The 12,125-nt window shown below is 42.1% G+C and overlaps 1 protein-coding gene across 1 annotated transcript; it reads right to left on the reverse strand.

Moving 5' to 3' along the window:
• Window positions 1-7,554: 7,554 nt before the first annotated feature.
• Window positions 7,555-11,814, reverse strand: PNRC1 (proline rich nuclear receptor coactivator 1). Its single transcript, XM_068984903.1, has 2 exons — window positions 11,135-11,814; window positions 7,555-8,883 (listed from the first exon to the last, which is right to left on the reverse strand). The coding sequence occupies exons 1-2, from the start codon at window positions 11,678-11,680 to the stop codon at window positions 8,440-8,442; spliced, it is 990 nt and encodes a 329-aa protein (XP_068841004.1). The 5' UTR covers window positions 11,681-11,814; the 3' UTR covers window positions 7,555-8,439.
• Between the last annotated feature and the right edge of the window lie 311 nt (window positions 11,815-12,125).

Raw genomic sequence — 12,125 nt, forward strand, 5'->3', positions numbered from 1 at the left:
CATTCTTTAACTTTCCTCTCACACCGTGGGCAGTTAGGATAAATGCCCTTCGGAATCTCTCTAGTCTCCACCTACCTCCTCCTCCTCTAAATTTAGTTTCAAGCTTTAACGTTTATTTCAACATTAAATAACAATTGTCACATTTCCCAAATAAGCCAGTGCTTAAATACATTATCATTTCTCTAATTTTTCAGTTCTTATTTACAATGACTTTGGTATTTCAGTCATCATGACTAGAGTTCTGTTGTTTTAGAAGTTATGGCCAACTAAGCAGCCTAGTTTTAAGTGCAAAGAAAAAACATTCAGTTTACAGCCTCAAAAGATTGACTTATTTGTGCTTTATATTTAATGTAAATGAATTTTTGGAATTGTTGGCAAATACTCAATTTGTGTATAATGTAGGAGTAATGTGGTTTAATTGCTAAATGGACCCATGAACTGTGCCTGCCAGGCTCCTCTGTCCATGGGATTTCCCAGGCAAGAATACTGGAGTGCATTTCCATTTTCTTCTCCAGGGGATATTGAACCAGAGATCAAACCCAGGTCTCCTGCGTTGCAGGCAGATTCTTTACTGACTGAGCCACCAGGGAAGCTACTAGGATATTCATGATAATTTTTAACGTGTATAAGCAGCCTTTGTTTTCCCTAATTCTGTTAACATTTTGTTGTAGAAATCTTTAGTAAGGTAATCTTACAATGAATACCCATATACTCATTAATTACATAGAGTCTACAATTGAACAGTAAGTTATGCTTGATTTATCACATCCTTTCCTCAGTTATTTGAGTGAACTCTGGGAGTTGGTGATGGACAGGGAGGCCTGGCGTGCTGCGATTCGTGGGGTCGCAGAGTCGGACACAACTGAGCGACTGGGCAAGTGAACAGAACTGAAATGTTTGAAAATTGGAATGTTCATAAGTGGGCTTTTCCAGTTAGCAAAAGAGTGACAAAAAAATCTTGATTATCTTTCATAAACATAATCCTGTTTTCTTAGTTTTAAAATTCAGGGTGTGGTTTCAAAGATCACATGATTTACAGTAACGTAAGAAATATTTAAAGAGACTGGACTGAGTTGCACAGTGACTAGGACCCTTGGAAGGCTGACTGAAAAGGGAAATCTAACCTTTTGATAATCCTTTTGTTCTATTAATGTGAGAGCCCTTAATATCTGGTCACTTTAAGGGTAATTTCAACGTTGAAAGGGACTGTTAACAGCCATTATTTTATAGCAAGAAGATCTCCCAAACTGTAGATCTCCAAGATTTTGATAGGAAGAGCCAAAGGCCTCTAGTTCCATGCTGCCAAGCAGAGTGAAATAAAGATCTTCCTGTTTAAAGAGCTTACTGTTAGAAGGCAATTTGAGTTCAATTAAATCAAACATTTCCATGTCAGAAATAATCAAAAAGTCACCAGAATGTGTTCATCCTGCCATCTCAAGATTCTAAACGGGTTTGTAATTCGGCTTTGACAACTAATCAGGTTAATTTCTAATCTTAGAACAAAGGAACTATCTAATAATTTAGGAGTAGCTTGAAGGATCCTGTGGACAGAGAAGCCTGGGCAGGCTACAATTCAAAGAGTCACAAAGACACAACTCAGCACAAAGCACATGTAAATATGGGGCATCCCTTGTGGCTTAGCTGATAAAGAATCTGCCTGCAATGCGGGAGACCTGGGTTTGATCCCTGGGTTGGGAACATCCCCTGGAGAAGGGAAAGGCTACCCACTCCAGTATTCTGGCCTAGAGAATTCCATGGACTGACCTGCTTTCACTTTCACTTTATCTGGTGGCTCAGTGGTAAAGAGTCTGCTTGCCAAGCAGGAGATGTGGGTTCAATTCCTGGATTGGGAAGATCCCCTGGGGAAGGAAATGGCAATCCACTCGTATTCTTGCCTGAGGAATCCCATGGATAGAGAAACCTGGTGGGCTACAGTCCACGGGGTCCCAGAGTCCCAACATGACTTAATGACTAAACAACAAACTACTTTAGAAAATGAATTCTAAGACCTTGACAATGAACCCTCAGTAAATGTATCACCTATAAATCTTAAATTGTAATTCACAAGTTTAGTTTTGGCAAATACAATTCTTGGGTATTGAGAATATTACTCATACTTCTTAGCATATTCTATTTAGAACTCCCAAGAAAATTGCAAAGGATATGAAAAGTAATCTGAAAGCTGTCGAACAATCTAATCCAAGAGATTTAAAGAAAAAGTTTAATCCAAGCATAAAATAGATTATCCCTAACTCTTAAAACTTCATCCATCCAATACCTTCAGAGAATCGTAAAATTTTCAAGAAAGTTTCTTTCAAAGATTAATTTTTTATGAGTTTATAAAAAGTCTGTAAAATGTACTCTCAAATTCCCTTTCAGATACAAAAACAACTGAGCTAAATTCCCTTTCAGATACAAAAACAAGTGAGCTGCTGAATTACACATGGTGTGTGCTTACAATTCATTTCATAACTGACATACTGTTAACTCATTTGGAAACTTTTGAAAGATTTATGGATTCAGGAGGAGTATTATAAAAGACCAGTTTTACCCAGTTTGAAATTCAGAAAAGGGAAAGAAACTTTGTTCCTCCTTTTCAGCAACTGGCTCCCTGCTGTCTGTTTTTAATGGAGAATTTAGTATTAGAACCATTACTAATGGACTTTTACAGGTCAGTAGTAACTAACCGTCATTAATACTATTTCAGAGGAAATACTTTTAAACCATATACTCTCATAGATGAAGTCTAGAGTCTATAGGAGGCAGAAAGGATGAGGTCAGGAATACTGGTAAAGGTGCTAACCTAAGGAGGGGAAAAGGAGAAAATACAGGAGGACAATACTTGTTTCATATTCATGTTTTTGTGCGGTTACCATGGCTGTACCTCTTGGCCTGACCTGACCTTACTTGCTGTATATTTCCACTGGGATATCCTACACAAATCTCAAAGTTCAACATGCAAATCAGAATTACCTTCCTCTACAATTCCAGCCCCTTCAGAGTTCCTTAATTGCTGGCTTTATCTTCCTAATAGCTCAATTTTAAATTAAATCTTTTTCTTACCCTTCATTCAGTTTCTCGATTCTGAATTCTACCTCCAGAACATCTCCCAAATAAGTCCATGCCTCAGTATAACCTCCAATAATGTCCTTTAGGCATTTTTTAAACTACTGAATCCTCAAGTGGCTTTCGTGTCTCAAGCTCCCCCTTTCCAAACTATACTCCATCTTTTCACGTTTTCTTTTAGAATGTTATTACCTTGTTCATAAACCTCTGATGACTGTCATGCTTATAAAGTTGAAACTCTTAAACGTGGAATTTAAAGCCCTTCATGTTGTTACCCCAGTACACCATTCAAGACTGAATCTCGAAAAAAAAAGACTGAATCTTTCAACTCTGCACTTCTCAAGCTACTGGATAGTCCACATCTTTTCATATAACACCGTTAAAACTTTTACCTCTGACAGTTATTCAGCTTTTCTTTGCATGTCATACTATTTTAAGGCCCCACGCAATATTCCTTGCGTTGTGTCTGATCACCAAGGAGACGATCCCTACTCTTTCTCTAGTTAGTAACCACCTGTTGGAACACATAGTGACTTGACTTGTTTTTACATCCTCTATTCAGTAGGGTGTAGGGTGAAGGGAATGCAGCTTGTATTTTAGTTACGGTGGCCATTTCTTCCTCACCCACCTATGCTGCTAACTTTTCATTTTGTCAGTTATCCTTGTACACTTGAGCCCTGAGCAACTCATAGGTCGGGTGCACCTTGCAGCTGAAGGAAACATGATATAAATGATGGCCTGTTATCGGTGATTCCTCCATATCCAAGCTTCCACATCCTGGGATCCAGCCAACTGCAGATCATGTAGTATTTAATATTTTTAAAAAAAAACGTGTATAAGGTGGACCTGCTCAGTTTGAACCTGTGATGTCCAAGGATTAGCTATCTCCTGAACATACTTCACGCTTAATCCCACACACTCTGTAGACACGCTGCTCAAAAATGACACAAAAGAACAGGTATTTCAAACAGAGGGACGTAGTGGTTGAAGTTTTTATCCAAGACAAGGACTCTATATTAGTTTCATTGTTAGGATTTTTATTATACGGAGAAATGTGCATATGCACATAAATGAGCCATTTGATGGAATCATAGACTTAAGATTTGGGAGGCTTCAGAACTCATGTAGGCCAATTAGTGGTAATATTTACAACATACTGTTTTTAAAAGCTAAACTTGGTGACTTAACAATTGGGGGAATTTTTAACTATGGGCTTAACTCCTAAAATGAATTTCCCATCTGTAAGGAAGACATCTGCATTTATGTGAGCAGCAATGAAGACTCATAGAAAAATGCCAGTACCAAATAGAAGTTCCTTTGCATCTTCCTTTCTAGAACTGATTTCTTAACGGAGAAAGTGTCTGTTGCTCAGTCACGTTTGACTCTTTGCAACCCCATGGACTGTAGCCCATCAGACTCCTCTGTCCATGGGATTTCCCAGGCAAGAATACTGGATAGGTTGCCATTATCTTCTCCAGGGGATCTTCCCAACTCAGGTTTTGAACCCTGGTCTCTTGCACTGCAGGCAGATTCTTTACCATCTGAGCTACCACAGGAGCTCAGTGAAAGGCTTAGTCGCTCAGTTGTATCCAGTTCCGACCCTGTGGACTCAACTCAAAATTAACCCACCGCCTCAATCACAAAACCAGCTTCCCCCACAGAACACTTGCCTTGCATTTTTTGGGTAATCTCAAACCACTGAATATTCATGTTTCTCCCCAGCACTTCTGGAGGAACCAGGAATAAATAGGGCAGAGGTTGGTGGCTTTGAGCTATGACAGCCCTTTTCCTCCCCAGACATTGAAATGCTTTTGAGAACATGCTGGGAGCTGAGGCATCAGAGGGGTCTAGTTTATCCACTACACTCATGCTGCTGCTGCTGCTAAGTCACTTCAGTCGTGTCCGACTCTGTGCGACCCCATAGACAGCACCCCACCAGGCTCCCCCGTCCCTGGGATTCTCCAGGCAAGAACACTGGAGTGGGTTGCCATTTCCTTCTCCAATGCATGAAAGTGAAAAGTGAAAGTGAAGTCGCTCAGTCATGTCTGACTCTTCACGACCCCATGGACTGCAGCCTACCAGGCTCCTCTGCCAATGGGATTTCCCAGGCACGAGTACTACACTCATAGTTCCTCATAATCCTCATTTCTCTGTCTTGGGTGGATGTCCACTGTGCCCGCCTTACCAGGTCCATGATAGGCCCTGGTGCTGAGGGGCAGAAGCACTGGGATGGGCCTGGATTTTGTTCCTTCTCAACACCAATATTGAGTCAGGGCTTTTAATGAAGGCAGGTGAAGACAGAACAAATATTTATTATGGGTTTTAAACTAGTTTAAAAACCACATACTAGGCAAAAGAAATATAAGTGGTTTTAAGTACAGCGTAACCCATTCATTTCCCACAATTATACTAGTTTTATAATTTGTGAAGGAAAGGGGTATAGTAATGCCTAGAAACCTGAAAGCTGGTTAAGAGTAAAATGTAAATTACTTGATAATACATTCAGATCTTCAAATTAATAAACTACACTAAAGTTTGTATTTTAACTTAAAAACCACCTTTAAGTTTGAAAAGAATGGCTCCCATCAATCTTTTAATATTGTAATTTGGTCTTTTATTTTTCCCTTTCTCATTCTGCAAGGACACAGATTACTTAGCACCAAGATTAATGCAAATAAAAGCAGCTTTCTATATTGTCACTACATCAGTGGTATGAGCTGAATAAACTCAGTATCAAATTGTACAAATTTACCTAAAGACACTTCAGTGTAAGATTCTAAACCACATATATGTTTTATAGGGGAAGTGCCACTGAATAGAACATTTTCCGCTCACACCTTTTACCCCTTTGCAATTTTAAACTAGGCCATTAGTTAACATTTAGGTCTGTAGCAGAAAACTGCAGTGTACTTTATACCCCCACAAGACAAATTACATGAACATTGGGAGGAAATGTTTCAAGAAACTCCAATAGGAGAAAAATAATTGTTGAATAATTAGGCTGCACTATGGTCTGAATTTTTATGTTGAAACCCAGCCCCCAAGGTGATAGTACTAGGAGGTAAAGACTTGGCAAGTGATTAGGATAGGAGGGGGGGAACCCTCATGAATGGGATTCATGTCCTTATAAAAGGGAGCCCCCCCACCCCTGTGCCATGCGCACACACAGCTAAAGGTCGCCTCCCACAAACCTCATGAGGGCTCCTGGGCATGCTTAACGTGCCAACTCACTTCAGTCCTGTCCCTATTCTTTGCAGCCCTATGGACTGTAGCTCACCAGACTCCTCTACCCATGTGATTATCCAGGGGAGAATTCTGGAGTGGGTTGCCATGCCCTCCTCTAGGGGATCTTCCTGACCCTGGGATGGAACCTCCCATCTCCTGCATTGGCAGGCACACTCTTTACCACTAGCATCACATGGGAAGCCCTAGACAACAAACCTGCTGATGCCTTGATCTTTAGACTTCCCAGCCTACAGAACCGAGAAATTGTTTATAAGCTACCCAATCTCTAGTATGTTGTTACAGTAGTCTGAAGGGACTAATACTGTTAAATAACTTTTACTGTAAAACCAAAACTATTCAAATTTGTTAACACCTTCTCACTAAATATATCTGTAGTCTATTTCAACCACTTTTCAAACTATAAAATTTATTAATTTCCTTAAATCAGCCCTTAAAAAATTTAGCCATCTTCTTTACCAGTGTATTAACACTCCTCTTGGCTAAAAGAAAAAAAGTCTTTACAAGGCTGAAAGTGCACTTGTATCTTAGTTTCTCTAAATGCTTTTTAAAAATCTAGCTATATATACCTGTATGTAAATTAAGTGTAACTTTCTCTAAATTCATAAGAACAAGGCATCAGTGCCAAAGAAAAATACCTGGATGGGTTTTTACAAGTTGTAAATTCTTAAGAGATTTTGTGGTGGCAGTAACAAGTCATCATGCCATCATGGCACTGCTTATCAAGTCAACAGGATTCTAAAGTTAGGTCCTCCCTTGTGTGAACCAAAGGATCCAAGAAATTGAGACTTATGACTCATTTTCTCCCCTTAGGATGGTAGCACCTTTCTCATCTATACTGTTTTATAAAATCATATTTAACCTTTTAACAACTTTACATTTTCACGTGTCTAAATATTGACCAATTACTCATTAAGACTTTTTCCTTTGTACTGTTTGGGATAACCTTGGCTTTGTATAATGAGAAGGGAAAGTTGTGTTCTAGAATTTCTTATTGGAATAGACCGTATACACTATTGAGTAGAAGTTTGAATTTTAAAGTAAAAAACATATGCTACAGTAACTTCAAGCAAGCTTTAGATCCCAAAATCTCCATCTATTATTTTAACATGTTATATTTGCTTTGATTCAGGTATCCCATTTAGTATCAATATACTGATTTTGAAAACCAGTACACTGAAAATTTGAAAACCAAACAAGTGCCATTTTCCTTCATTCTAAATATGGTAAGTGAAATGGTACTTTATGAAAACAGTTCGAAAATAAAAACATTCTAAGATATAAACTAAATCAGCTACACTTTTGCCCACAACCATTTCCATTCGTAAAATGGGGAATTCCTCCCCTTAGAGGTAGTAGTGTTTTAGACTCTCCAAATTTCAAGAGGACATACAATTAGTATAAACATTTAGCTAGTGAAATGGAAAGTTAAAATCCATCTCCTAGTTACACATTCAAACATGAAAAACAATCACACACAAAGAGTCAAGACTTAAAAGGGGGGGGCCAAATTATTATTATTGTTTGAAAATTTGATTACAACCGATTTTGTTGGCATTAAAATCTTAAATTTGAATGGATATAAACCAAAAAACCAGAAATTAAGTTTGGTAAAAATGGGAACAGAAGTTTTCCAGTAATTACAGATTAGAAGGCAGAAATCAATTTAGAGAAACATAGACAAATCCTATGTTTACAATGATTGTGCCACAGATTTAACTTCAGTAGTGCATTAGTAAACTGTTCACATTGAGATCTTCACCTTGAGATTCAACAGCTGTTTCTTGAAAAAATCTCAGTACCTTGTGCAAATAAATCGGTCTTATATGTGCCTTAGCACACTTAAAATTTCTCCACTGTATATATACAAAACACCTACCATTTGGGCAGGGCAAAATACATACTTTCATAACAAAACTATAATGTACCTCTCAAGTATGAACAATATACACATAATACATGGTATACAGTATTTACAAAATATAAAATATAATACAAGCTGTTTGTAACTTTTTAAACTCATCTTCTGCCCTTGTATGTTACAACAAGGCAATTTTCCATTTCTGTACCACTTCTTTTCAAGGAGTCCAGGGATTTTGGAAAAACTATGTTTTACATACATACTGAGATCTAAGTCTGAACTTTTAGGAGAGTTTTTAAGTGTACTGCCATCAACTCCCTATTTTGGTTGGAATTCTCGATGGTGGTTCCCATCCAGTGACTAGGAGGCTTTGGAAGAACACTAGGAGATGGTGGATCACTAAACTTTGCCCCAGCATAATTCTCCTTTTGGCTCACTTCAGTTAGAAATGATGATTTCTTCAAATGCTTATTTTTAATATTCTCAGTATTTTTAAAAGGCTTTTTTTCCTGCTTCTGAATAATATCAGATGAAACAGAATCCTGCCAAAAGTTATTTTCATTTCGTTTTGCAGAGGTGATCTTGGTTAGTGGTAAGTTATATTTGTTTTTCTGTCTGTTTATCTTTGGTTGTTCACACAAGGGTATACCATGAACAAGCTGGCCGTGGGGAATGGCAATTTTCTCCGATTTTCCCATCTTTGATTTTAAAACCTACAAAGACAAGGAACATAATAAAAGTGAATACAGTCTCATGATAAAAAAAGCAGTCATGAACCTCACCATATATCTAATATTTATTTTTTTAAAAAGTTCTCCTGGACTTTCACTATCTTGATTAAATGTGCTTGCTGCACTTAAGCACTGATGTCCAAATATGCACACATCTAATTTTACCATGAAAATAGTTAAATCACTGTTACCAGTGCAGTGTATGAGCTGATTCTAAAACATACAGTAAAAGGCCCAAGAAAACCAAGTTCACCTTTCTGGAAAGAAGATAATGAGCTCTCTTCCAAACAAGTATGCCAACCTCTTCCTAACAAAGGTCAGTGTTCTTACAGTAGGAGTTTTCCAAGAGAAATTTTCAAATGCTTTGGCAGATTAGAAAGAAAAACTATGTAAGATATCTTGTAAGATAGTGTACTTGTAAGACAGGTACTTTATAAAATATTTCAAAATAAAAATCTGATTAGCAGGAGCCAGGAAATGTGAGGAGTGGGGAAATGTTTTGACAATGGTTACTAAGTATATACATTAAAAATGATCTCCCGGCTACTGATAATAAAATTTCAAAAATTTAAATACTAAAAAAACTATCATCCTTTCCACTTTTATACTTAATGGTAAAGGTGATTTCTGCCTGCCCCCTACTTTATGTTTTAACAATTGCTTCAAGAACTTATCACTTTCCTAACTCAAGTGATCCTTATAGGAAGCGATGAGAGGATGGAAAGACAAGCTATCTATTAGATCACTGTCCTTTCAACACTTGTAATGTCGTAGGGAAGTAGGACACAAATAGAAAGCCAGAGCACAAGGTAACAACCAAGACAAAAGTGGTAACTTCAACAGAGAGCGCCCAGGTTTGAATATGGTTCTAGAAAAAGTAATCTAAGAAACAAGTATAAAAGCTCGTCTTTACATTATCAATTCTGTGTTTCAGAAGAGCCATGGAAGTGTAAGACGCTCAGTCGTGTCCCACTCTTTGAGACCCACGGCCTGTAGCCGGACAGGCTCCTCTGTCCATGAGATTTCCCAGGCAAGCATACTGGAGTGGGTTGCCATTCCCTTCTCCAGGGGATCTTCCTGACCCAAGGACTGAACCCGGGTCTCCTGCACTGCAGGGAGATTCTTAGTCTGAGCCACCAGGGAAGCCCATGGAATTGAAACAAGAACCTATACTAAATTTTTAGGACTCACGGCGGACAAATTTAATTTTTGCAAGGGGACAGCTAGATAAGCTGCAAGTCTCTTAAACATTCTTTCAACAAATGGCAGTAACTTATTTTCATTATTACGAAAATCTTTGAAATTAAAGGAAAAATGTCATTTCGATGTAAATGTTAGCGACTTAATACCATCTAAGTTTTAATCAGTTTTATCCTAGTCCTTTAACAGTAACTGGGCATCATAACATCAACTGCTAACTTTTCTTTCGAAAACTTCATCCTTCTGGGCACAACACTACGTTCCATTAAGGAAGCCTGGCACAGCATACATAGTGGGGATGGTTAAAAGTAAATTCCGTTCCCCTGATAAACAGAATTATCGCTTCAAAGAGACAACCCAACTCTACCGTCACTCCTGCCAACTTTCAAAGTTGAAAAGTACAGCTAAGTAGGTCGGCCCGGCAAGGAGCTGCGCCCCAGTTGGACCGGCGCCCACCAGGCACCTCACAACTCAACAAAAAGCCAACGTAAGCGAGCGGCTGGCGGCCCACTGAGAACCCCACCTAGGGAGGCGAGAGGCCGTAAGCGCGTCCCGACCGGTTTTTGCGCTACCAGCGGTCGGGAAGCCGCCGGCTGGCCCGCACCCCAGCTCTCCATCGCCGCCCGCTCGCCTCCTTCATGGGCGCCGGAGCGCTCCGCACGTAGCGCGCGCTGACGTCAGCTTCCCGCGGGCTGCTTCCCTCCCCCGCCCCCCGTGCGCCCGGAACGCCGAAACCCCCTGGAACGCCGCCAGCCTTCTAAATCCGGGCTGTTGCTGGGGCGCAGCGGCTTCTCTCATTGGACGGCTCCCCGGAGCCAATCAGCGGTGCCAGCGCAGGCCTCCTCCCCTCCCCCCAGCAAGAAGGGAGCCGGCGTCACGGAAACTTCCCTCCCGAGTAAACAGCCGCCCCTTGCACCGGCCCCCGCCCCCCTCCCCGACCCCTCCGCGCAGGGCCCCAAACCTCGGGGCCCGGCTGTGGCCGTATAGGCCGGAACGCCAACGGTCCCCCCTCCGTCTCCCTCGTGGCCCTTACCTCTCTTCTAAACGAGGGTTGGCCGGGCGCCGCAGGCGGCAGCGGGCCAAGTAAAGGGCTCGCTTCCTCAGTTCGGGTTCCGGTCGTAGAAGCTGGGACCCAGGCAGCGGCCTGGGCCTGGTCCGGGACTTGCTGCGCTCCGCCATGGCCCGTCGCGGGACTCCGCCCGCCGTCCAGGCTCGGCCGGTGCTGCTGGTACTGGTGGAAGCGGCTGGGGAGCTGCCCCGACGGGCTGGTCCGCACCTTCTTCTTTCGTCGCTTCTTTGGTGCCGCCCGAGGAGTGCCCCCCGCCGCGGCGAGGCTGCAGTTGGGAAGAGGTGCTGGGGCGCGAGGCTGGGGGGTCAGACAGGGACCGTCTCCCCCTAAGAAGTGAGGAAGGAAGAGAGTGGGAGGTAGCGCCCGGGGGTCCGGGATCCGGGGTAAAGGCGGCGGAGCAGTGGTAACCATCGGGAGGGCGCCGAAGTAACCGCGGGTGGAAAAGCCCATGGACGCAAGGCGGCCGCCTAGAACAAGCGGCTCCCGCTGTGGGACAGAAACGACGGTCATAGCGCTGAGCGGAAAAGTGGCTCCGCAGGAGTAGGAGCTAGTGAGGCCACAGATCACAGGGCGGCGGCGGTGGCGGCTGCTGCTGCTGCTGCTGCTGCTGCTGCTGCTAAGAGAGCCGGAGTGAATCGCGGACCATGGCTCGGGCGGTGGCGGCGCAGCAACAGATATCCTCAGCCTCAGCTCTGAGTGTTGTTATCCGAAGCTCCGCCCTGTGCCCGCCCACCTTCCTGAGAAAGCCCAATCAGAATGCGACAGAGCAGGTCACGCCCATCAGGCTCCGCCTCCACCGCCTGGAAGAGACACACACAAACAACCCGCTGCTGCAGCCAGGCACAAAGAGCGCGCACTGCGCAGGCGCTGCCAACGGGCTCTTTCGGGAAGAGTCGGTCCCGCGAACAATGAAGTTCCGTTTCAGCCCCACCTGCCCCACCCCCCGATCCTGACT

The sequence above is a fragment of the Capricornis sumatraensis genome, chromosome 13 (genome assembly GCF_032405125.1).
Source record: "Capricornis sumatraensis isolate serow.1 chromosome 13, serow.2, whole genome shotgun sequence".
Lineage (NCBI taxonomy): Eukaryota > Metazoa > Chordata > Mammalia > Artiodactyla > Bovidae > Capricornis > Capricornis sumatraensis.

Excerpts from the sequence above, each read along its gene's own strand:
- PNRC1 (XM_068984903.1), bottom strand. The coding sequence starts at position 11,680 with ATGACCGTCGTTTCTGTCCCACAGCGGGAGCCGCTTGTTCTAGGCGGC. Across the intron at positions 8,884-11,134 it reads AACCCTCGTTTAGAAGAGAG|GTTTTAAAATCAAAGATGGG; the intron begins GTAAGGGCCACG and ends TTGTCTTTGTAG.